Source organism: Streptopelia decaocto (genome assembly GCF_964273445.1).
Source record: "Streptopelia decaocto genome assembly, chromosome: Z".
In the NCBI taxonomy this organism is placed as follows: domain Eukaryota; kingdom Metazoa; phylum Chordata; class Aves; order Columbiformes; family Columbidae; genus Streptopelia; species Streptopelia decaocto.
Window position 1 is genome coordinate 258,888 of NC_138657.1, and position 25,562 is coordinate 284,449.

The window sequence follows — 25,562 nt, forward strand, 5'->3', positions numbered from 1 at the left end:
CCAGTGAGTAAGCACTGCTGAGGGGGCCTAGAAATTATCAAGCTCCAGTACCTCCCTGGGGCTCCGGGGGGATTTCTTTCTCTTTAACCTCTGCGTGGACTTGGGTGAGTCCCCCGCTCCACCTCGCCGCTTGCACTATGGAGGGTTTGGTTTCTGACTTTTAAGCATTTTTGCACCACCCTTCTGGCTGTCGCTGACCAGGCAGCAGGTTCTGCACCCGCACACGCCAGCTTGGGCACATCGCGGTGCCGCTGGAGCACGGCCAGTCCCCTCCAGTCCCCTTCCTCGCTCGTCACTGCCCGGACTTACAGTGCGGCACTTTGGCATCACAAAGTACAAGTTTCTATCAGCAAGTGATTTTTTTTTTTCTCCCCATAACCTGCTGCTTTTTTCCCATCACAGTCTGGTTTTGACTCTTTCCCTCACAGTTCAGATCCCCAAAGGCTTCAGTCCTTCGCACATCACTTGCACGGTGCAGAAGACCCCAAGGAATTGCTGAAGAGGACAATATTGATCTCCACCACATGCTGTCAGGCTGAGGTCCTTATCTGAGGAGTTGTGGGGACTTCTGTCAACACAGGACCTTGATGGAGGTTAATTTCTGCACACAACTCTATACCCACTGGCTGCAAAGTCTGTTTTACTGTTGCAAATGCCATGGAGCATGGACCAACAACATAAACATGTCTGAGGGCTCCTTGAGCTCCTGCACTCCCACACCAGCAACTGTTCAATGCTCCATGGTCCCCATCGGCACTGTGACCCCTCATTAGCGAGTCCCCTCGCAGAGAGAGGCTCATACCCCCACAGGCCAGAAGTGCTTAAAGCTATTCGGGGCTCCAAGGGGTAAATCTGGAGTGGGAGGACATCCCAACCGCAAGAGAGTGAAGGGCTCTTACACTCGAGCAGTGTTTCACCAGAGGTGTCCTGCATGAGTGGGACCCAGACAGCAGGTTCTGGCTGCCAGCAAGAGGGTCCCATGGGCGACCAGAGGAGTCCCACATTCCAGCCCCCCAAGACAGAATAATAAAGAACCTTCGCAGCCAGGGAAGATACCATGAGATCTACTTTGCGTTTGTGAAGGCTTGAAAAGCCATGGCCATGCCTGTGACACAGCTGCTCAGCGACAGGGCGGGAGCTGCCTGCTGGCAGGACAGATGGAGGGCACGAGCAGGACAGTGGGACCGAGGGCAGAACGGGCAGATGTTTGTCTCAGCCACGAGAAGACAGAGCAGGGGATGCCCCTGGACATGACTCGTGCCACTTGAATACACCGCAGGTGACAGGCAGAGCTCAGATGGGGACAGAGCTGCGGACATCACACTGACCACTCCCAGTGCAGCCGGGTACCAGCTGTGGCTCCGCTGCTCAACATTCAAAGAAGTGGAGTTAAATCAAAGGGGAAAAACACTTCACAAGCTTTCTCAGCAATCTCTTAGAGTAGATGCCCTGGAAGACACCCTGTCCTTCAGCCACAAGAGGTGACCAGAGGCCCTGGCGGCACCTTTGTGCAGAGCTCCCTCCCAAGGCTGCCAACCATCCGCCGTGCAGCCTCCAGGCATCGGTGCCCACAGCCTCGCGAGTGTCTGCCTGGCTGTGAGTGCGCCTCTTGTTTCTGCCCACTAGGAAAACACAGATCACGGGCCTGGTATGGAGAAAAGACACAAAATGCAGAAATATTATGTGTATTCTTAGTCCTCACTCATGTTTAGTGATGCTTGCTTTGCTTTTCCTGGTCTCTCCCGTTAGATGCGTCACTGACTCAGCGAGCCCATGTCCACACCTGTCAGTGAAAACCCTTTTTTGGCCGTTCTCCAGGGCAGGCATCTCCCACAGCCCGGCGCCCTGGGGACCGCGCCGGCGCTGCAGCGGCTGCGTGCATCGGTGCTGCTTGGGTGCCCAGACGCGCCTGACCGGGGGCATCCCTGCGTGAAAAAACGGTGATTGCAACATCAGATGGCTTTATAGGCACTGGAATGCACCCACTCCCAGATTATTTTCATTCCCATTAGCGTCTCTGCCCCTCTTGGAGGCTTATCCTCCCAGACAGAAGGCTGTGACCCAAATGCCTTTAAATAGGTTTAAAGGAAAGGCCTTTTTCCGAGAGTTCAGTTGAGAAAACAAAAAGCACAAGCACCTACATCATCACACCAGATGCTGGCAGCAACATAGGGTTATATTTGGTGAGAATGGAAAGAAAACAACTGGTACGAGTGAAGGTCTCCTGTCATGATGGTTTCAATTCCCCAAATGCTTCCACTGCTGAGAAGACTCTATACCAGTGAATTTGAGATACGGTTTGTGCAGCTGTTCAGTGCAGGTATTTAAATCTGTCAAACCCCTTCTGCAGAGACTCGCACCCCGCCTGGTGCTGTGCTGAGTGTGTCCTGCTCAGTGCTGCTGCTGCGGTGTTGACGGTGTTTCCTGGCTGGGGCCAGGGCTGAGACGGCGGTTTGCGATGAGGCCCTCGCTGCTGCACGTAGCCTTTTGCTCTGACCAGATGCATATACATGAGGGAAGAAAACAGGCCAAGTGGCCTAGCACAGCCCGTGTCCCTGCCAGGAAACACCCCTATCATCGGTGCCATCGCAGTTGCACCAGAGCTGAGCAGCGTGGTGATGTCCCCCCATGTCACCCCCCATGCCAGAAGACACTGGTTGAGAGAACACCCCCTTGCACACACCAAAATCAGACTGGGGCAGTGCTGACCATAGCAGAATGGGCCAGCCAATGTTCATGCCTGTGCACCAACAGTCTCTAGTTCAGCAACACAGATGTAGCGTTAGTGACACAACAGGCATCCTGGACTTATGGAGCATCTACTGTATGCAAACAGATTTCAGCCTAGCTTGGCTGCTGCTCACGTTTGCAAACTGCTGTTATTACCTGTCAGTATCAGAGGTTTCTGAGTGTTCCAGTCAGAAGTGAGGGCATGAGCATATTTCTGCATCAGTTTTGGAGTGGGCTAAGCTGCTAAAAGCATGTGAGTGTCTGCTGGTGCAGAATCAGGTGGCTGGTAGAGGACTAACAACTAGGCGTGCAGTTCCCCATCAAAATATGCAGTATTTGCTCCAAAGGTTGCCATTCCCATGTAGGGAGATGGTTTTGCATAAAGCAAGGAAGAGGCAGGAGAATGGAGATGCACATAACTCCTCCAGCCCTGTTCACAAAGCCCCGGGAGCGGTGAGGTCGCTGTGCGGGCGCGGGACTGACCCGCCGTCCCAGGCCGGTCCTGCCAGCGGCTGCTGAGGCGGCGCGTGAGTGACTGCTGCATGTGCCCAGCCCAAACTCACATACAGACGGAACGTGCTCAGAATGAGCAGCTCGAGCCCTCCTCGGCTGGCAAACAGGCTCAGGACAAGGTATGCGGCTGCTCCTGCACCCAGCTTGTCCCTGCGGCAGCCAGCACCATCCCCACATGGTCCCCTCACGCCGAAGAGGTGAACACACTCAGACAGACCCAGCAGACACAGCCACCCCTTGCAGAGCACAGGCCGCTCGTGGAAGGGTTCCTGGGTTGTGCCTTTGACAGAGATGCTTCTCTCCTGCAGAGACAGCACCAGGAGATGAGAGCTACATCCGTGCCTCTGGCATGCGTGCCTGCTTTAGCATCCTTCTCAGCTGGGATGGCACAAATGTGCCAGGAGTGTCACTGTGCTGGGCTTAAGCTCTTCAGCTGCTCCCCCATGCCTGCAGAACTCTGCAGTGCAGGATGGAAACCAGGGCTAGGGAAAAGAGGAGCAAAAGGATAAGGAGGGGTGGGCTCTTGGCTGCTTGGCTGCTTTGGTCCTTCTCCTCTGTCCTTTCACAGAATCCTCAAATCCTCCTCCAGAGCACACGCAGCCCAGTGACCTTCCACACCCCCAAAACATACCCTACATGCTGTCTCTGGCCCAGGCTTCTCTGTGCCTGCCTGGGGACACAGCTCCCCTCCACTGCCCACCAAGGACTACCAAATCACCCCTCAGAAACCTTTGACTTTCAGACAGGGGATGCTCAGCACTTCCCAAAATTGCACACTCTGTCAGATGAGCACTGCAGGACCACCACCAGCCACCCGACCGGCTGCAAGCAGCGTGATGACACCAGCCCTGCAGCGGCGGCGGCTGCCCGCAGGGACAGAGCTCTGCCCACTCACGCTCAGGGTCTGCTGTCCACGCTGTTCGATAGAAGGCAGCTCAGCAGGATCATTCTGCACATCCCTGACACCCACCTGCTCCTCAGCAGATTGTTCTGAGCTGCAGGGCCAGGCGAATGTGCAGCCACGGAACTCAAAGGAGACAGTCTGCAGGCAAAACAGTGAGATTGCTGCCCAGCAGCTCTGCTGCTGCGGCGACCAGCTGTATCCGTCTTGTTACAGAGCAGCCTGCTTCTCATGTCAGCCTCCAGTAGCATGTCCTTTAACCACAAGCGAAAGCAACCGATCCCCCACCAAGGTACATCTGCTCAAAGTCCACATTACAACAGGGAAAAAAATGACACCTTCAGCTATATAAACCAATAAAGACTGTCTGATTTGGTTTGCTCCTATTGTTACCCAGCAAGCTCCCCACTGGGTTAAAAACTGGTGACATCTGCTAAAAAAATGTCAAGAGTGAGGAGAACAAAACCGGGTAATGAATCACACCGAGCACTCGATGCGGCTAAAAGCCGGAGAGACAAGTCCACCTCGGTTTGCTCCCCAGCCAAGGGGACCTGGGACCACCGACGGGCACCAGAGAGCCGGTGGCTCCGGGAGACACACACGGGCAGGTACAGCGAGGGCACACACCTCCCGCAGCCGCTGAGGAAAGGACGCGATGCGAGCGGCTCGCTGAGGGAGGTTCTCTCTGGCTCTCCAAAGTCAGGAAATGGTAAAGTTAACTCTGCCCCCTTGTGCATCTGCATCATGATACAGGCCGTAATTAGACGACATGCTTCTCTTCTGCACATTAGTGGCTTCACATCATGATCCACCTCCTCATCACCTGCAGCGTGGAGCCTCAGACGCCTCCATGAGTGCCTCGTGCCCAGCCCTGCAGAGGGACCTCGTGCTGCACAGCATAGGGAGCGGTTATCGATGCTCTGGGCATCCCTCAAACACACAGAGATGTTGAAATATCTTTTTATGTCTCTCCAAATCTGCAGCTCTGAGCCTATTATAAAAGCAGTTTAAATGGTCTGCTGAGGACAGCATTACTGTCCAGCTTATGAGCTTGAAAAACATGACTCATCCTGCCAAAATGATGGGGGTTGTTTTAGAAATCATGTGCTGTCTTCTCAATGTGAACTGGCAAAAGCTGGGGAATTTCTCACCTCTGCTCCTGATCTTCCCAAGGAAATATTTAATTCTTTTCTCTACAATTAGACCACAGTCTTCAGTAATCACAGGCACCCGATAACCAGTGCTTCACAGCGGGGCTGTGACAGAGCCGTGTGGTTTCAACATGTACGGCCTCCCGCCTGGCATGGCTGATAAAATACAAAGTTTCTACCCTACGTCCTTTAATACATACATTTAGCTATGCAGCTGTGGCCTTGATTTGTAAAAAAGAAATCAGATGTACAATTGCAGAGTTAACTAACAACAGCATATACAGTGGGTACCTGAACACAGAGATTCGTACCCGCACCATTGGACCAGCCCCACATGGCTGAAACTGACCTGATAAACCTCTTGCAGTTTTTCCCTCTAGTCTGGTAAAACCACACCCTGCTCTGCAAGCTGACGAGCCGCTTCCACCAGCACAGGCACAGACACTGGAGCCTGTTTGTGCAGCTCAGGCACCAGGCTTGAGGTCTTGGCCTCAACTCTTCTCTGTAAACCATTAGTAAATGAAAGGGATGCTCTAGATTAAAGGCACATTTGTACGACACCAATGCAGAATTTCTCCTTCTCCCCTGTACTCTACCCCAAACATCCTTCTCTCCAAAGCAGTGTGTTCTTTGGGAAAGTGCCTAGGACACAGAATGAAACAGGACCATAATCCTTGCAGCAGACCCGAGGAGCCCTGGCAATGTCCAACCCCAACCAGACTGTGCTTGTTTCCACGCCTTGGGCCAACAAAAGCCCCCAGAACTGGGGGGACATGCAGAGATGCAGCATCGCAGACAGCTCTGCTGTTAATTTTCTGTCTCTTTGTGGCTGGGGACACCTCTCTGACATTTCATATTTCAGGTGGCCACACTCAACATGATGACTCTTCCCCTTTTCACTGATGGGAGGAAAATGTCCCCCAGGCAGTAGGAGCGTCTGGTTAAAAAACTATGACACACCCCAGTGCTTTCTGAGACACCAGGCAAGACCCTGCTCCTTGAAGAGGTTCTGTCTGTGGCCACCACGTCACACCGATGTTCCCAGGTAGGCTGTGACCTTGGCAAAGGCCTGCCGAATTGGGACCAAACCCCACCGTAGCTGATGGCCATGGAGGGTACCTGCAGCTCCATCACACCACATGTACGAGCATCCCCCCAACCCCATCCCACCCTGGTTGCGTGCTGGCACACCATCCCCACCAAAAGCAGCTCCCAGTACCTTCATCCCTCTTGCGCTTGTTGCTCTCGGTGCCAGGGGAGGCGATTCCCAGGATCCCACTGATGGAGTAGGACGAGCCGGCGGAGTCGGTGCTGACAGAGGACACCTGGGTCACGGAGCCCGTGGAGGCTGCAAGGCAAGGCCGAGCAGTCAGCAGGCAGGACACGGCGAAGGACAGCCAGCACAACAGCCACCGGCCCCACGGTGTGGCCGCAGCACCGGGGCTCTGCTGCCCCACAGCCCCTTGGCCCCATCCAGCCCAGCCCACAGCAGCCAGGGCACGGTCATCCCTTGGCTCCATCACAAGGGGCCGGGCGAGCACTGTGGGATGGTTATGCTCTGCCTTTAGTGGTCGGTCACCTGTCCTGATTGAGGCATGGTGGGAAGCCACGTTGCTCAGGATGGCAGACCCATCAGGGGACACAGCAGCCCATGTCACCAGCAGGGGGGTGGAGCTGGCTGGGGGCACAGGCTGGCAGCAAGGTCTCACAGCACAGGGACCATAGGACTGGAGCAGCACCCTCTTGCCAAGCTACCAGCCTCTAGCCCCTGGCACCAGGGGATGGCCAGCTGTGGGACACACGGCTGAAAGGCCCTGAGGCTCTCAAAAATAGTAATTAAATCCATTTTGCTTGGTCAGAGCCCTCAGGAAGGCATGCTGGCTCTGCCCAGTCAAGGGGTCATTCACCACAACCAGTGCAGGCCTGGAGATGCAGCCAGGGCTGCAGACATGGTGTCTGTGCAGTGCTGCAGGAGCTCAAGGCTGCAGCACAGCGGGCACGGAGGGAGCACCGCTGTCACCTGCTCCAGCTGCAGGGCACAGAGGGAGCACCGCTGTCACCTGCTCCAGCTGCAGCACAGCGGGCACGGAGGGAGCACCGCTGTCACCTGCTCCAGCTGCAGGGCACAGAGGGAGCACCGCTGTCACCTGCTCCAGCTGCAGGGCACACAGGGAGCACCGCTGTCACCTGCTCCAGCTGCAGGGCACAGAGGGAGCACCGCTGTCACCTGCTCCAGCTGCAGGGCACACAGGGAGCACCGCTGTCACCTGCTCCAGCTGCAGGGCACAGAGGGAGCACCGCTGTCACCTGCTCCAGCTCCCAGCTGTGCCTATACTGGCAGGTCCCTGTGTCCTGGGAAGCATCGTGTAGGCCCTGGCACAGAGGGTTCTGCAGAACTTCATTGACCTCAGCCACAGTCCAGAGAGAGCAATCAGGCACCGGGAATCCCTGCTGCCTCCATCAGGCCCTGAGAAACAACATTTCCCTCCTCTGCTCCTGACAAGCCTGCAAAGTTAACACAGCTCAGCGCCCACGCTCTGTCCCAGGGTACCCACCCACCTTTGCCGGGGGGGTCACCAAGCATCTCCCCATTTCACAAGTGACTTGTGAAGTGACAGAGAAGGACCAAGGCCCCCTCGCACCTTCCTTCTGCCTGTGGAGCAAGGGCTCACCCACACTCCGGCAGCTTCCACGCAGCAAGGACAACGAGCAGCCCCAAGCGAGCCCCTCTGTCCCCGCTGCAGCACCCCGAGACCCCGCCAGCCTCGGGAAGGGCTGGGGCGGCCCCTGCAGGGCGCAGCAGCGTTGCTCTGCACCTGAATTAAAGTTTGGGAAAGTTTTGCTACCTCTTCACTCAAGACTGCAAGTGCACAAAGAATTATGGAAGGGATGGTTGATAGATGAAAAAAACACATTCAAAACTACTTACTGACTAATGATGCAGAAAATGTTATGAATAAGTATCCCTTTCTTGATTTATTACTTTAATTATCTGACATTCTATAGACCCCCATTAGTGGGGGTTTTTTGGTTTAGATTTCAATTTTCTGTCTCATGGTGAAAGCTATTTATCATAATAATCAGTAAAATTCAAAACCTTTTAGCAGTATTTATAAAATTCATTTGCTATGTTCAGCCCCTGGAGAATGACAAAGAAGGCACATTAGCACGTATGCTGAAGTGTTTTATGCAGAATTATCTGTCCATAAGGATGATTAAAGTTCTTTAGAATATTTGTAATCCATTATGCTATTTTTTAAATATATTTTTAAAAAAATAAGTTTCCCTTACCTATGCTGTGACTGGAGGCTGGGACCTGCTGATTGGGTGGCTGCTGCACCTTCGTCCGTATGATCCTGTACGTAGTTGAAAAGAAATGACTACTTAGCATGAGGAATGCATTCACAGGGGGCACAACGCTATTTTTTCAGTGCAGGACACCTACACCAACACGAAAATGCTTTTCTGCACACTATCCCCTCGTCATCCACTGAAAGATGGAAGTTTGCGGGTGGATCCAGGACCACATTTTTGCCTCCAGCCCCTGCCATTAGGGACCCTCGGGCGACTGACTCCTACATCCTCCTCGGGAAACTGCGGAATGTGGGGCTTCAGTCCCTTCGAGGCCCCAGTCCTCACCACCCAGGAAAGAGACATCCATTGCTGTTTGGGCACCCACTGGGCCCAGCACCCCTCCTCAGGGCGCTGGACACGTCTGGGTGCAGACGTCCCAGCAGGCTGTGATCTGCACCCTCGGGTGCTGGGCACATCGACCAGGTTGTCCCTAGCCCACCTCCGGTACAGCACTCACACAGCTAAAGAACTTGGACACCTCGGAAGAGGATCTGCTTAGCCAAATCAGTGTTAAATCAAAAATGTGCTGGATTAAATGCTAAGCTTAAAGGCTGAATAACTACATTGTCATCACCAGGGACACCGTCTGCTCTGTTTTGTAATGACGTGAATCAGATAAAGTTCAGAGATGTGGGAAAACTAGAAGGCATGTGCTGCACTGCAGGACAGAGGGCAGCTGCTAAGAAGAGCTGGAGTTGCTCTACCAGGTGCGCTGTGAAAACAGAAAATATGGGGTCTGAAACGTCTCCAGAGATAACACAGCTCTGCCACTGGCTGCAGCGGAATCGGAACGTGCTCGCGGGAGGCAGGTTGTTCCTCAGCACACCTCGCCCTGCCCGGTGCATTTCTGCCCAACTGTAACGCTGCAGTGAGTGCAGCTGCTCTCCTTCCCAGAAAACTCCGCTGCCCTTTCTGGAGAAATGCCATAGATTTGGCATAGGGAAGAGGAGGGGACGCATGAGATGGAGCTGGTGGATGCATTCGTAGGAACAAACAGGAGTTGCTTGCTTGAAAGTCACCCCATGAACCGGCACAGGAACCACCTCTGGGGACACACGGCCCCTCCCAGAACAGGACACACAGCCGTCCCCTGCGCTCCCGACCCTCTGCCGAGCCTGCAGAGGCTGGAAGGGGTGAGGTCTGTTAGCAAACCAGCTTTTGGCTGCCGGCTGGCCAGGGAAGCCGCTGCCACTGGACACGGCCCGCAGCTGGTCCTCGGCGGCCAGCGCGCTGCGGCGGCAGAGGGGCCGGCGAGCAGCTCCAGCAAAGCGCCAGGACCGGCTGGAGCAGGGCTGCAAACAGCCCCTGCCAAAGGGAGGGAAGGGTGTCCAGCGCCTTCTGACACATAAATGTCTTCATCTCTGGAGGGACGGAGGAGTGAAGCACTCCGAAGCAGCTGGGCAGCTCGCAGCTTATTTGAGCAAAACTAATCGCAATGATTAATTAAGCCTTAATCACACAGAGTTGCTCCTGCTGTGGAAGAGTGGCCTATTATTAATATTAATTAATGTTATTAATTAATGGTAATAGTTATTATTCACTCATATATGGCGGCAACAGCTCAAATTCCTCTGCTAAAAAGCACCCTCGGCAGCGGGGATGTGCTGAGCGTGTCTGCCCCCACAGTCCCGCCGCAGGGACCAGCCCCCATGAAGGGAACCAGATCCCTGGGAGATCCCCTCGCCGTGGGGGCGCTGGGACGGGAGCAGCACGGCCACGCTGTCCTCCCGAGCTGCTGGGTTTCACCCTCCTGCAGCAGGACGGGAGCCACACGACGATTTCGGGTGGGTTCAGGTCTGCAGTGACCTGAGGCAGCTCCTGATTTGCACCTCAGCGGTGAATCGTGGCATTGCGAGCAGGGATCTGAGTCCTTGGTGTGCAACATGCCTGTCAGCAAAGCCCTGAAGTACATGCTTAATTTCAAATATAAGGATAAAACCCACAGGCATCAGCATGGACCTGGAAGGATTTAGCATTAAAGCCAAGTGTTTTGATGTGAATTCCAGGTTTCTGGTCACTATAGTTTGATCTGGATTTTCAGGATGTGCTCCTAGGCTGGCAAAACAAACCATCTGGGTTCGAATTCAATTCAAAAAGATTGTGTGCATTTCTGAAGAGGGATTTCACACCTTTAAGAAAAGGAAAATAACTGAGCCACACTTGCAAGTAGGTGAGAAATAATGAGATTTATGGTCAAAAAACTTGGTGGCAGATCATGAAATGGGTTCCTGGTGTAATGGCAGTAGGTGTGTGCACATTATCAGTGTGGAAACACGCAAGGGCACAGCAAGAGGTAGATGTGGAAAGCAGCTCAAAATATGACTGGAAGCTTCTTAATCTTGTTTTTTCCCAGAGCTAAGACTGCCTTTTTGGCAGTTTTTCTGAGCATGCTTGAAGCCCTGCCACACAAACACAGGACTGCTCACAGCAGTGGTGCTCCTCACGTGGCCAGGCTCCAGCTGACTTGTGTGGAAGCAGAGCTTGCCCTTAGTTATCTGAGGTCAGTCAGACTGATACTTTCCTTTAGTTTTCCTGGTGTCTTTATTATTTCTCAAATCCTTTTTAAAACTGAAAATGCCATGTCTACAGGGCTACCGAATGCTGCTCGGAGCCTCAGCCCATCAGGGGCCCCCAGGCAGCAGGAAAGGCTGCGCGAACTGACCCATTATTGCTTTTAAACACGGGGACGTCAGCCTCGGCGCTCGGTTCGGCAGCGAGAGGCACCGCGCTCCGCCAGTGCCGGGGAAGCCACGCCGGCTACTCAAGCGGCAACTCCATGAATGCAAATCAGGTTGGGATAGCCAATAAAAGAATATTGCATCAATTTATTTCACGTCCATGGACACAGATGGGACTTTATAGCTAGCTGCATTCAAAGAATTCACATGCAATCACACAAGTGAACACCATCCCACCAGCATGGTGAACTGGAAGCCCAGCACAGAGCAAAACCCTGAGTGAAAATGGAAGGACTCTGCTTGCCAGGGGGACGGGTGTGCATGAGCCTGCCCAAGCACTCCACCTTCCAAGTATTAATCCCTTATTATTGGTCTGGCAGGCTGGAGACATAACACAGTATTTCACTGGGTTTTTTCAACACCAGCTTTATGCATCCTTCAACTCAGAAGTGGGTGAGTACAGCAGGTGTAACTCAGACGGCAGTAGGTTACTACAGCTCCAGACCCCGCTTCGAGCCCAGTCCTGCCCAGCAAGGTTGGGAAAAACCTCCCAGACAAGGGACTGAGGCTGCAAATGAGATTGTCCTGCATTTTTGCACGAGCAGTTCAAGGCCATTTAAGTGCACCCATGTAATGAGCAGACAGCTGAGGCACTGACCGAATTCCCTGGGTGATATTCACGCTGACAGGCAGCAGCCAGCATGGTTCTGGGTCAAATTCAGCAAGACCAAGCAGGAGTCAGGAGGACAAAAGCGGCACCGTAGGCTGTGCCTGGGGCCCCTCCCAGGCCCCCGGACTCCCCTTTCCCAGGTGACCGCTCCCCCACTCAGCAGCCATCTGAGCTTCCCCCCACCGAACACCCACCCCACGGAGCAGAACCGAGGCCTCATGCAGAGCGAACAGGCAGGATCGCTACCAGCAAGGACGGCAACTTACAGCCTGGGGCAAGGACGGGACAGAAGCGAAGGCTGACAGCAGACCCTGCCTGCCCCTGGGACATGCTCGCAACTTGCGACGCTCTGGCCGCTGGGTGAGCCCGCAGCCACTGCCCAGCGCCAAACACGCCACAGAAACACGTGCAAGCTGCATTTCTTGCAAACAGCCCGAAACATGCAGTGATTCAGCAACAGTGCTTCCGAGGAACATCCCTCCCCAGGACAAACAGATCTTTACCTGTTAATTGAACTGACGCTGGGCACCGTGTCGTTGTCACACACTCGCTCAGCAAGGAGTCTGTCCCTGATCTCCCAAGCAAACATGGTGGGATTTTGGCGTTTGTATTCTGCAATTTTTTCAACGACTTTGGGTGTGGCAACCTTTGGTTTTGATCCTCCAATCACTCCAGGTTTAATACTCCCGGTTTCGTAATACCTGGGACAACATCCAAAACAAAGCTTTAGTTATCACGAATAGACAGAGAACACGCTTTGAGATTTATAGGGAACATAATTTCAAGGCAACCAAACCCCAGCAAATCCTGAGATACATCTTCACTTTCACATACACATTTTCTGCCTCTGTAGTGCTTTATCACCTAATAGCTTAACTTATAGTAATTGGAATTGGGCCTTGGGATACAATATATATTTTTCTGTAATAGCAAGACAAAAGAAACAATGCAAGATTAAAGGGCATGCTGGGATCCAAAATTAACTGAAAATGTGTGTTATTAATCAGCAGCGTTGGCAATAATAGAAACAAATCACACCAAAGACCACTTTTTGCAGTGAACTCTTTTGTAGTAAATTACTGTTTCTACAGAAATTCTCTGTCATTAATATCTATGGCTTGATACCATTTCATAGTGAAAAGAAGGCTAAGTATTGTATTTTATTTGCACCTCTGGAATAAGTATGCTGGTATAGCTTTTTCCCATGCAATGGTTTTGATATGAGTATTATGGTTTTAATGGTTAATATTTTTCATAATGTATGCTTTTTAACTTTATGGTTTTAGTAGTTTTAATTGTAAATTCCAAGGAAAACAGAGCTGGCTGTGTTCCGGAGGGGTCCAGCCGCTGCGGGGCTGGTTTCTGCCATCACCCTTGCTGCCTTTCCTGGGTGCAGCACCCTCGCCACGCCAGCCGCTCTACCGATGCCACGCCAGGAAAGGCGGGAGACTGGATCCCTAAACCGACAGAAATACGCCAGATTTCTTCACATGTGAAGCACAGAAGAGCAACTGCTTTTGGTAGCATTGCAACAATACATCACAGCTGAGATCCCCAGCCCCACAAGTCTCCTAATAAATGAAGCCTCAAACCTGCTGCTAAGAGAAGTCGTATGTTACCTATTGAGGGCCAGAACGGGGACCCGGAACAAGACCGTGCTCGTCTGCGCTGCACTGTCAGGGCACCAACACACGAGACACGCTCCCAGCCGTGCACGTCTTTCTAGCTTGTGAATTTTCTTGTGACCAAATGAAGAACAAACTCTATGCCAACCCGCAGCAGCCGCCCCAGCTGCCCTGAGCCAGCGTGTCCCCCTGTGCCACGCGGACCCGGCGCTCTGCGCTGCGCTCGCGGCGGCTCCGACCTGCACACTCGATGCTCCCTGCCCGTATTTCCAGCAGGGAGCTCAGAAACAGCTCCCAGGTAAGAACATAAAACTGCTTATTAATATATTTTCTATGCAGCTACTTGACATACCCATTATATTAAAAAAATAAAATCCCAAATCTTTCTGGTGTGAGCAGAACACGAACAGGCTGAGCAGCTGAAGTCTGTCTCACCGTAACACGCAACCATGTTCATCAAATTTCTGCCAGGCTATCGGTTTTCAGTCTTCCTGGAAGAGCTCTGCGTGCAAGGCCTAAAATTCCTTTAAAGAGACTGACACCGTGTTGTTTATACCTCTTTTCAGATATTCTGGATACAGGAGTGGACTCAGATGCACCAGTCTCCGTGAGACATTTAAGCAATATTAGTAAAGACAAACGTCGAGTGTCAGAGACGGATTAACCCTCGTGGTGTCCCTGAACGCAGTCTAGAAGTGAGCTTTAGGGCAGGGGGTGAAATTCAGCTCCTCCCGTGCTTCCCAAGGACATGACAAAATTATGGCAGACGTGGACCACGGGCCTGCTGAGACCTTGAGTCTGTGTGCTCGAAACCTTTGCTGCTGGCAACTCTCCTGAGAGGAGGGTGTAGAAGGAAGCCAGACAACACCATGAACGCTGCCAAACAAAAAGTCACAATTTCTTCCGTTCCAGCCCAAACTATGCATGTTACAAGCCTTTCTTAGTGTTTTTCTGCAGTGGTGCCTCACGGCACCACCACACGGTGCTGGCGGTGCTGGCGGAGCAGAAGGGCAGCCACAGCCACACAGGCCAGACGGTGCTTCTCGCGGTGGGAGAGCCGCACCGGCAGCGCCGAGCTCCCCGTGGCACCAAGCCCTGGTGCCCTCTGCACAGCGGGGCCTCCATCCCAAACGTCCCGACCACGGCCTGCCCTCCTGGGGCCCTGCCCGGCACACACACGCAGTGGAAAGGCGCTCGCCGCCTGGGAGGGTGCGCGGTTGGGCCGCGGCCCCTTTCCCTGGGCAGCGGGACAGCTCGGTGTGACGGGGACAGCCCTGGCCCAGTGCCACTGACACCTCCCTCCCGTCACCCAAGCACCGGGCCTGGGTGCAGGCAGCGGGCCTGCAGATGTGCCGGCATCCCTGGCGCCCGTCTCCATTTTAAAGGCAGGACAGGGGCTGCTGGTGTCATTTCGTGCACATCAGCTCCCGGCCTCTCGCTCCCAGCAAGCTGCCGATGCAGCGAAGAGAGCGGCCCCCGCGGTGCCCCCTCCGGGAGTGAGGGGTTCGCCTGCGCTGCGGCTGCTGCGGACCTGCCTCTGGATGCTTTCTAGCTCTGTATCGGGGACTGACAGAAATCTGACCGTAACATTCCAAATGTAAGGATTTATTTTAAGTATTCCCACTTTTTCACATATACACACATGAAAAAGCACATACACACACAGCTGCAATTACAGTGACATTTTACCCACTGTAATTATTAGTTATGAAAATAATGAGCTATGAAATTCCAATTTATTGTTGACAACTTTAATGACAAAGCTCTGGAGCCTCTCTTAGCTGTATAGTGCAAATATATCTAATGGTAAAGCTATTCAGACTGTCAAAAGTAAAACCATCAGGCATCTGCCTGGTAGGTAAATAAATGGCCTCTTCCTTAGCTGTGCATTGCTCGTGGTGGCAATTGGTGGCAATTCTGCTGCGGCAAAGAGCATCACCAGTCGATCCACGCCAGCCTGTGCCGACGGTGGATGCAAAGCGATAACCAAGTGACACAGTCAAGCACACAGCCTGCGGAAAGCTTTCCTCTCCAAACAGTAATGGTATCAGTGTCCTCAAACCCACTCCAGCAGCAACGCGTGTGGTTCGCAGGCAAACGCATCTCCCTGCAACCAGGTCATCCAACCCAAGGATGCTGAGCGCGACCGGTGCGCTGGCTCGTGCAGCTCTGGAACCACCGTGCGGCCGTGGAGACCATGTCCACCGGTTAAGGCAAGAGTGAGTAAGAGAGATCTAAAGAGAAAACAATGCCAAGAGCTACAAAACAAGGGGCTGTGACTTTGCCAAGTCAGCCTGGTTCTGAACATTTGAACAGCAATTGAGAGATCGCAAATGCTGCTAATCCAAGCAGATCCTCTGCATGATACTACCAAAAAAAATTGCCTTGACAGCCTTTGCAGTTGTGCTATGTCCAGGAAAGCAAATCGGTTTAGAATTGGAAAAGAAAAATATGGTAAAAATATAAAGAGCAAAAGCCTAAACAATTAACTGTTAAAGTTTAGTAAATAGTTCAAGAATTAACTTCCCCAGCTTATCAAGAAAAATATATTCTAAGGAAAAAAAAAATCCTTAATATAAGTTGCTCAATTCCCTCAGAATACCTGTAGTTCAAAACCATTTTAACACTATAATTTATAAAAATTATGTTTAGATTTGCTCCTAAGATACAAAGAAGCAAGGATGGTATTTTTTACCTGAATCTATGTCAAATTTTAAAATGAAATCAGGAAATTACATGCATTCAAAGTTCGATTTCCTGTTGCCACAGTGATTCAAGCGGCTCCAGCCTGAACAGAGTGCTAACTCACAAAATAGCCAAAATAGTTACTTATGATATTCTGTGCTCTAGTTAAGAACATGTTCCAGCACAAGAGTAGAAGAAAGGCATTGAATTAAACAGTGGGACAGATATCAGAATAGCCTACATGAATGAACACACGGCAATGTTGATGCAATATGTAGTGACATTATTTCTAAAAGAGACTCTTTTTCAGAAAGCAAAATTAGTAACTTCCACAACTTCTATGTTTTTCTTCAGTTTTACTGAAGGTGGCTCCAGGATTCCTCCACCTGTTCAGAACAGACAGGTGAGGAACGTATGCCATATGTACAGCAAATACACCCCACATGACAATTTGCTCCTTGTGCTAGAATTACCTACAAGAAGCTGTGAAAGGGGCAAACCAGACATGCGAATACTGGCACATTTTCCCACGTCAGGCATACGAAACCATGAGTGGTCAGGAAACCCCTGTGCTCACTGGACTGATTTCCTGAGGTTTCTACTATTCTCCATTTGTTTGCAGCCTTCAATTAAGGGTCTGACACTGACACTTTTGACAGACACAGAAGATGGGTCGTCCCCCCTTTACCTGCCAAGTATTTTGCTGACGCAGCCGTGGCTGACGCGGAGCTGCCGGGAGATGTCACACGGCCGGACCCCTTGGTGGGCAAGTTCCACAATCCTTTGGCGAACGACATCTGGGAGGGGGCGGCCGTTCACAAAAACACCCCCCAGTTGATTCACGCCGCCATGTCCTGAAAAACACAGGGGAGGGGAAGAAGGGCAGGAGAAGAAGAGCTGTGTGAGAGTTTTGGATGTTTCTGCAAGGCAGAACCCCCAGGCCAGCACTCCCCGGCACTGGGCATCACCTCCCCAGCACCGGGCCAGCCTCCAGCTGCTTTTCCCTGCAACCTGCGGCCCCGAGGTGGCCGCGGCCACACAGCCCACGCTGCCGCAACGCCACTCGCCACGGGGGAGGACTCTCCTGCGGGAAGGCACATCGGGCTGTGGGGGACGATGGCCACGGGAAACCACGCAGCGATGCCCAGGCCACCCTCCTCCCAGAGCCAGTGGCCACTGTCGCCTGGCTGCGAGTTCCGGGGACAGGGCGGGTGCGCATTGAGAAGAGGCTGCTCATGAGCCTCTGCCCGAGAATCCCACCGAAAACAAGGCTGGGTAGGCTGAGCCTGCACACTATTTGTGTCTAAGCACAGAACAGGATACCTGAAATTAAATATGTGCTTGGCTTGTTGTTTGGGTTTTTTTTGTTGTTTGTTTTTGTTGCTTGTTTTGGGTTTTTTTTTTCAAATACCTTGACTTAATCAAATGGGGAAAAAAATAAATAAAGGAGATGATTTCTGCTTTTACAATTTACAGCAGTCTTGGCAGATATTATGATCCCACAAATGAAATGTGAACACCCAGGCACGTCCAATATATTGTTCCTTTTCTAGCAGATTTGTACTGTTCACCTTTAGCAAGGTGAATCATATATCTGGTGGGAAACAGGACCCACTTGGATAAATAGTAGTGAAACTATGTAAACTCCATGAACATATAATAATCCCATGTACTGAGTGAGGAAATACAATTAACCCTCATGTTCTTAATCATCCAAACCATAGAGAAGTGGAGAAACTGGAAACAAGCAATAGAGGCAGTACAAATTGCCAATTCTGGAACAAAAATAATACAGAAAATCACTCTATTTGCACAGGACTTGAACAGTACTGAACAAGCTGACAAGCCAAATGCCTCTCTGGGGTTTTTTTTGGTTTTTGGTTTTGGGCTTTTGTGGTTTTTTTTGTTTTTGTTGTTGTTGTTGTTGTTGTTATTGTTTTTAAATATTATATCGAGCTATTTTTATTTAAATCCAGTCATTTCTCCATTGATAAACTGCTGTCAAACTTTGCAAACACCTTCTAAAACTGTCAGGGCACATAATGAATCCACATGAAATATGTGATGGCTAAAGCCAAAGCCTGTGGCGAGCAGACAAACGTCTGCGCTGCGGTCCTGGCCGCGGACCCCAGGCACGGCCTCCAGCTGTGGGCTGCCCGGGGACGCTGCTGCAGCCGCCGCGGGGACAACTCGGTGGCGGAGGCATGAGGAGCGACCCCGCAACGCTGCGGTGAGCAAGACCTGGGTCTTTTCCTGTATTAGCAGCTTTAATTGTACAAAACCAACATACAGTGCATTCTATATGAACAGAAAGATCCTGTGGTGATGAGGGAAAGGGGGGTGAAGAGAGAAAGAAAGGAAAGGAAAGGAAAGGAAAGGAAAGGAAAGGAAAGGAAAGGAAAGGAAAGGAAAGGAAAGGAAAGGAAAGGAAAGGAAAGGAAAGGAAAGGAAAGGAAAGGAAAGGAAAGGAAAGGAAAGGAAAGGAAAGGAAAGGAAAGGAAAGGAAAGGAAAGGAAAGGAAAGGAAAGGAAAGGAAAGGAAAGGAAAGGAAAGGAAAGGAAAGGAAAGGAAAGGAAAGGAAAGGAAAGGAAAGGAAAGGAAAGGAAAGGAAAGGAAAGGAAAGGAAAGGAAAGGAAAGGAAAGGAAAGGAAAGGAAAGGAAAGGAAAGGAAAGGAAAGGAAAGGAAAGGAAAGGAAAGGAAAGGAAAGGAAAGGAAAGGAAAGGAAAGGAAAGGAAAGGAAAGGAAAGGAAAGGAAAGGAAAGGAAAGGAAAGGAAAGGAAAGGAAAGGAAAGGAAAGGAAAGGAAAGGAAAGGAAAGAAAGGAAGAAAAAAGAAAAAGAAAAAGAAAAAGAAAAAGAAAAAGAAAAAGAAAAAGAAAAAGAAAAAGAAAAAGAAAAAGAAAAAGAAAAAGAAAAAGAAAAAGAAAAAGAAAAAGAAAAAGAAAAAGAAAAAGAAAAAGAAAAAGAAAAAGAAAAAGAAAAAGAAAAAGAAAAAGAAAAAGAAAAAAAGAAGGACATGCATTTCCTTAGGGCAAGTGTTGATTCTCACCCCGAAGCCAGTTCCCAGAACCAGGAGGCCGGCAGAGTCCGGGCCTGCCCAGGCCGAGAGCATCCGACCCCGCAGCCGCCGGGGGAACAAAGGCTGGGGCCGCCGCCGTCCCCCCCGCCGCGCCAGGGGACCCCTCCCCAAACCCGCCACCGTCTCGGGAAGCGGCTCCGGCGCCAAGCCCGGCTCCCTGCCCGCCCAGGGTCTCTCTCCGCCGGCTACCGCTCTCCCCGGACGGCTGCGGGCACTAACGGACACCGGGGGCCCCGTCGGGCCGGGGGCCTGCGGGAGGAGGTGACAGACATTGCTCTGGCTGCCAGCCCGGTGCGGGGTTGCGGGAGCGAGCCCGTGCCCCAGTCCGCACCCTGGAGACCCCGGGGGGAGCGGGGACGGGGCGAGACGAGGGGTTCTTCCGAGGGTGGGGAGCCCCAGCCAGGTAGCCGGTGCGGGGTCCGCGAGCCCTACCCGGAGCCCCGGGCAGCGGCGGGCGGGGAAGCCGGGCGGGAGGAGGACGAGGCGGCCCGAGCGGTCCGGTCCCCGAACAGCCGCCGCTACCGACCAGCAGCCCCGGGGATCAAGGCCGCTCCGATTGTCCCCGTCCGCCTCGACGCCCATGGGGCCCGGGACGGCGGCGGTCCTGGGCTCTGCCCACGCGGGACGGGGAAGCTGCAGGGCTCGTGGCGGCGGCACAACGGGCCGAGGTCCCCTCGGGATCACCCCGTCCCCGGCCGCCGTGCCCTGGGCTGCTCCGCGGGCCCCGTTGCCCCCGCCGGCCGCAGCCTCCGGCTTCCCCGTTCTCCTCCCCGCGTTTCACCGGCGTCGTGTCCGCCCCGCCCCGGGGCAGCAGCGGGTCTGGAGCTCGTTTGAGGCCGAATGGCCCCGGGGGCTCCCCCTCTGCGGCCGGCGGACAGACGGAAGGCATCGGGACTTTGGGTTTTGGTTTGGGGTTTTTTTTGATTGTTTTTTGTTTTTCCTCTTCTGTTTTGCCCTGAAATTCCTACGGAAGGCACCGATTTTCTACGGCTGCGAATGATGGGGGCGTCGCTGGAACCCGCGGCGGCTTCTCCCGCCGAGGGTGCTCAGCCCCCCGGAGGAAGGGCGTCCTCCGTGGGGAGCGGGTCCGAGAGCGCCACGTCCCGCTCCCACTCCGCGTACCCCCGCGTCCCGCACCGCCGGCTTTCTGCTCTTAAAGTTCGCCTTTAAAAAACGTGGTTTGGTTCAATTATGAGAGAGAAATAAATGTGGGTTTAAAACGCCGCGTTGCCACGGGAAGAAGAGTCCGTTTTCACGGGTGGGCGTGTAGAAGCGCATTACCGACTGCCGCCCCCCGCTCCGGACACCCCCAAAACCGTGTGACGAACAGAGCTGGGGGGAGCGGGCAGACAAACAGCGGGAGAGAGGAAAACGAAGAGAGGGGTGTTTACAGTTCTAGCGCTGGAAGGTTTCTTTGGATCGTTTATTTTGAAAACAAATTTCTTCTAGCTAAAGGGCTGCGGTGCACCAGGAAATGAGATTAGTTCTACCTTAAATTTCCTCGCAATCTCTCGCCGTAATGCAGCGTTTAACTCACCGTGAGAGAAGATGTCATTTCACATAACACTGTGCTAATGGATAAGTCTTCCCCGACCTCTCAAGCACAACAAATCTGAGCCAAGCCCAGCGCCCACGACCTGTTAACTTAACCAGTTCTGCTGCCCGCTCGTCCTCTGCCGCGCTGCCCGGCGCGGAGCTCGCAGGAACCGTTTTGTCTTTCTTCGATGGTTAGAAAGAAAAAAATCTTCCCCCCAGCCCCGCGCCCTTCGTATTTGTTTGCCTTTTATATTTTTCGTTGTTTTTAACTAACGAATATCAAAATGTTGAAATAGAGTGAGAATATCGTATAGCAAACTTTTCCGTTCGTCAGAAATGCCGGGTGGCTTTCTTCACGGAGATTTATGTACGGGGAAAAAATATATATATACATATACACATATAACTATATACATAAGGGTGCGTGAATATATACAGATAGATATACACATATAGTAAACTATGTGTGTATATTTACGTGTATATTTAAACACCTATTTTCATCGGCTCTTTCTCTACGGGAAAAAAACCGCGGACAAGCCCGCTAACCAGCAGCATCCCGCCGCCGTCCGTCCGCTGGCAAAACCATCCCCGAGGCGCGGCCGCGCTTCCCGAAGGGGCACGGAAGTCCCGGCGGCCGCGGGCGGCCGGCCCGGGCCGCGGGAAGACACGGCAGAGCCGCCCGGGACCGGCGGCAGCCCGGGCTGCCGTTTATCCGGACTCCTCGGCGACCCAGAGCGGGCGGGGAAGAGCTGGCCCGGCGGCGCCGTCCGCAGTCGCGCGGGGCCCGTCGCGGCCGTGTCAGAGAAGTTGAACTATCGGCCTACTTACTATGCATTGCTGCAAACGGGTCGTGCTTACAGTGTATTTCCATCGGAGCGGTCCGGGCCGGGGCGGCCTCGCCGAGCTGATCTCGATTCGCCGGCAGCGCTCGGGACTGAGGGTGGGGGAGGAGACCCGAGGAGACAGCCGGAGGGGAAAAAAATAAAAAGGAGGGGGGGGCAAAAAAAACCCCACGAAGAGTCCCGCCCCGAGCGGGGCCGCGGTATCCGACAGCGGGGGCCGAGCGCGGCTCCGAGCGTCTCTGGCAATGTCCGGTCACTCCTTCGAGGGGGCGAGCAGCGGCCGCCCCGGGCTGCGCTCTGCACCCGGCCGCTCCCTGGATGGCGGCTAACGGACTCCCGGCTCCGATGAGGCGCTGTGCGCGGAGCGGCGGGTGGCTCAGTCCGGCGGCCCGGAGCCCACCGCCGTCTCCTCGACGGCTCTTTGTGCTGGCGGCGCCGGCGGCTGTGCGGCGACGGCCGGGGCGGACGGCAGTGCTGGCGGACGCCCCGTCCGCGGGGCTCGGTCCCGCGGCGGCGGCGCGCTCCGCCTGTGCCGCCCCCCGCCGCGCCGCTCACAGCAACTCGCGGAGCCGGGTGGGGCGGCAGCGAGCGAGGGGAGCGGCGGGGGAAGGTGTGCGAGAGGGCGGGGAGCGGGGCGGGGGCCGGGCTCGCCTCGCCTCGCCGCGGCCCCGCGGGACCGGGCCGCCCCGTCAGCGGCCGCCGTCCGACCCACGGCGCCGCCGCGGCGCGCCCATCGCCGCCGCCGCCCGCCGGGCCGCGGGGCCGCCGCCCCCTCCCGCCCGCCGTCGGCCGCCGGGTGCCGGGGCGCTGCCTGGCTCGGGCCGTGCGCCCGGCGCGCTGCCGGCCCGCGGCGGGCGGCGGGGGTTGTGGCGGGCGGAGGGGGCGGGGGCGGGGGCGGGCCGGCGGGGGCGCGCGGGGCGGGGCGGGGGCGCGCCGGCTGCGGCGGGCACCGCCCCGGGACCGCGCCCGCGCCCGCCGGCCCCGCCGCGCCCCTCGGCCCGGCTGCGCGGCCCAGCGCGCCCGCGGAGGAGGCGCGGCGGGCGGCGCTTCAGCACCGCGCGGCTGGACAGCGGCGGCGGCGGCGGCGGGCGGGGCCCGCCCGTCACTCAGCGCCCCGGCCAATCGCAAAAGTTAACTTGCCGGCGCCCCGCATTGGCCGCCGGGCGGTGCCGCGGCCTATTGGCGGGCTCCGGGCCAATGGGGGCGGGGGGCGTGGCCGCACGCCCTCAGCGGGCGGGGCGCAGCCACGCGAGACCGTGGGAGGGGGGGCACTGGGGGCGGGGGCGGCCCGGGACAGGGGATCCCCCCACCGCTGGCGGGTCCGGGGACGCGAGTCACACGGCGGCCCGACCGCGTTTCCGGGGTCCGCTGGTCCCCCCGACGTCCGGACAGCGCGGCCCGGGCCGTGGTTTCCCCACGCGAGTGGGGGCAGGGGATGCGGGCCCGGAGGAGCCCGGTCGGATCCGGGTCCGTGCCTCCGCCCGCCCGCGCGGCCCGCGGTCGCGGAGGGACTCGGCGGCCCTGCGTAGGGCTCGCTACGGCGCTGGAGCCACAGCGTACACGGCCGACGTGTTCCCATTCCAGCCACCAGTTCACGGCGCGGGGCCCAGGCCGGGGCTCCTGGTCGGGCGGGGCGGTCCGTATGGTCCCCTCCACTGCGCCCGTCCCGCCACGGGTGAGCGTGAGGGCACGGCGGAGCCGAGCCACGTCCCCCGCCCGCGGCCGCGCTGCCCGCCTGCCTCCCCGCCCAGGGGATGGGGCCGCGGGTCAGTTCTGCTCCCCGCCCCATGGCCGCCCGCCCCGCTGAGCCCGGCACCCGCGCCCTCGGGGCCTTGGCTGCGGCAGGGCCTTGCCGGGACCCCCCGCCACGGCGGGGAACGGGCGGCCGCTGCGGCCGCCCAGGCGGCGCGGGGCGAGTGAGTTTTCGTTGAACGCGAAACTGCCGGGCGCGGCCGCGGGGCCGGGACGGGGCGGCGAGGTCCGGTTCCCGCTCAACCCCACAGCCGAGATCCGGGCCGTCGGGCCGGCCGCCCCACTCCGCCGCTCGGCGTCTCGGGCCTGGGGAGAGCTTGGGAGGGGGACGCAGGGATCGGGGCCATGCCGGCCCGCGCGGAGGGGGGAGAGCCGGGGGGCAGGGTGGGCACTTCTCTCTGTCTGGCCTTCATCCCGCCTTCACCCCGCTCCTCCTCCTCCCCAGGACACCGCGGGTGAGGCGCCCCCCGCCCGATACCCCGCAGGGATGCGGCGGCACAACGGTGCCCCCGGGCTGCGGCGGCGGCGGAGGCCTCGGGGCGCCGAGCTGTGCCCGCCGGCCCGGTGCGGCGCACCGCCATGAAAAGCTTTATCGATTAAACGATTATTCAGGCGATTTAACTAATAAAAGGCGCCATCGATCGCTTCGGAATTGCATTCCGCCACCGAGCCGCAAGGCCGCCTCCGCGCCCACACTTGCCCCCGGTCCCACGGACACGTCGCCGCCACACTCCCCGCGGGGACACAGGACACGGCTCGCCGCGGCCTCTCGTCGGTACTCGGTCCCGGTCCCCTCGCTCTCCCGGCCACAGCCGTAGGGCCGACGGACAGACGGGCAACCCCGGCGGCTGCGCGGGAACCCACCGCGCGACACGGAGGTCTCGGCAGCCCCCGCGCCGCCCCGAAGGTCCCACGGGGAGCCAGCTCCGCCGCCCGCCCCGGTCCCGGTGTGGCTCCTCCGCATCCGACTCTGCCCCACGCCGCGGCCCACGCGTGACGGGCCGCGGCGATGGGTCTCGGCGTCCCCCGCGGCAGCGTGGTCGCCGGGCTCCCCGCGGAGCCCAACTCGCGTCCTACCTGTGCGGCCGGCCCGGGGGGTCGCGTAGGTTTTCTCCAACTCCATCACGGCTTTTCAGGACTCCGGGACCGGACAGAGAGAAAACTTTCCACGTCGTGTGGTTATCGCCTTTTCCTTTTTTTTCGTCTTTTCTTTTTTGTTTGTTTGTTTTCCCTTTATATCTCCTTCTTTTCTTTTATTTTCTCTTTTTCTTTCTTTTCTTTTCTTTTCTTTTCTTTTCTTTTCTTTTCTTTTCTTTTCTTTTCTTTTCTTTTCTTTTCTTTTCTTTTCTTTTCTTTTCTTTTTTCCTTTCTTTTTCTTTTCTTCTTTTATTTCCTTTCTTTTTTCTTCTTTTGTTTTCTTTTCTTTTCTTTTCTTTTCTTTTCTTTTCTTTTCTTTTCTTTTCTTTTCTTCTCTTTTCTTCTCTTTTCTTCTCTTTTCTTCTCTTTTCTTCTCTTTTCTTCTCTTTTCTTCTCTTTTCTTCTCTTTTCTTCTCTTTTCTTTTCTTCTCTTTTCTTTTCTTCTCTTTTCTTTTCTTCTTTTCTTTTTTCTTCTTTTCTCTTTTATTTTCTTTTTCTTCTTTTCCTTTTTTCTTTCCTTTTTTATTTTTTTAGAGCCTCTCGCAGGTTGGAATAATTCAACTCTTCCGCTCCCCGCCGAGCTTTTGCAGCTGATCACTGAGCTGAAACTAAACGTTTTAGGTGGAAAAAAGCCTCTGAAGGAACCGTGAAATGATTAAGAAACTAAAGAGCTCCTCGCCATGTGAGCTCATGTCCTGTTCTCTAAAACATCACAAGATGTCCCCAGACGCAGCCAAAACCCAAGAAAACTCTGACATCTGTTGTAGCAGGAATCAAAGTTTGCTCGCAACCAGCCTCCCCCCGAGCGCTCCGCCGGCTGCTGCAGAGCGGCGGCGGCGGCAGCGGCACCGGCAGCGGCACCGGCAGCGGCAGCGGCACCGGCAGCGGCACCTGCCCGCTCTGCCTC

At 55.1% G+C, this 25,562-nt stretch overlaps 1 protein-coding gene across 8 annotated transcripts in view; it reads right to left on the reverse strand.

Moving 5' to 3' along the window:
* The window catches only part of PAX5 (paired box 5), a gene marked incomplete at both ends in the record, with an annotated part of 141,563 nt that extends 116,537 nt beyond the window's left edge, over nucleotides 1-25,026 (reverse strand). For 4 of the 8 annotated variants that reach the window (XM_082074541.1, XM_082074540.1, XM_082074539.1 and 1 more), the window contains 5 exons: nucleotides 6,515-6,643; nucleotides 8,587-8,651; nucleotides 12,501-12,698; nucleotides 16,996-17,161; nucleotides 24,596-25,026. In XM_082074541.1, the coding sequence (XP_081930667.1) occupies nucleotides 6,515-6,643; nucleotides 8,587-8,651; nucleotides 12,501-12,698; nucleotides 16,996-17,161; nucleotides 24,596-24,641 (604 nt within the window). Of the gene's footprint in view, nucleotides 1-6,514; nucleotides 6,644-8,586; nucleotides 8,652-12,500; nucleotides 12,699-16,995; nucleotides 17,162-21,752; nucleotides 21,796-24,595 lie in introns of those variants that run through there. The other 4 variants (XM_082074544.1, XM_082074545.1, XM_082074543.1 and 1 more) reach the window with 3 other exon arrangements.
* Between the last annotated feature and the right edge of the window lie 536 nt (nucleotides 25,027-25,562).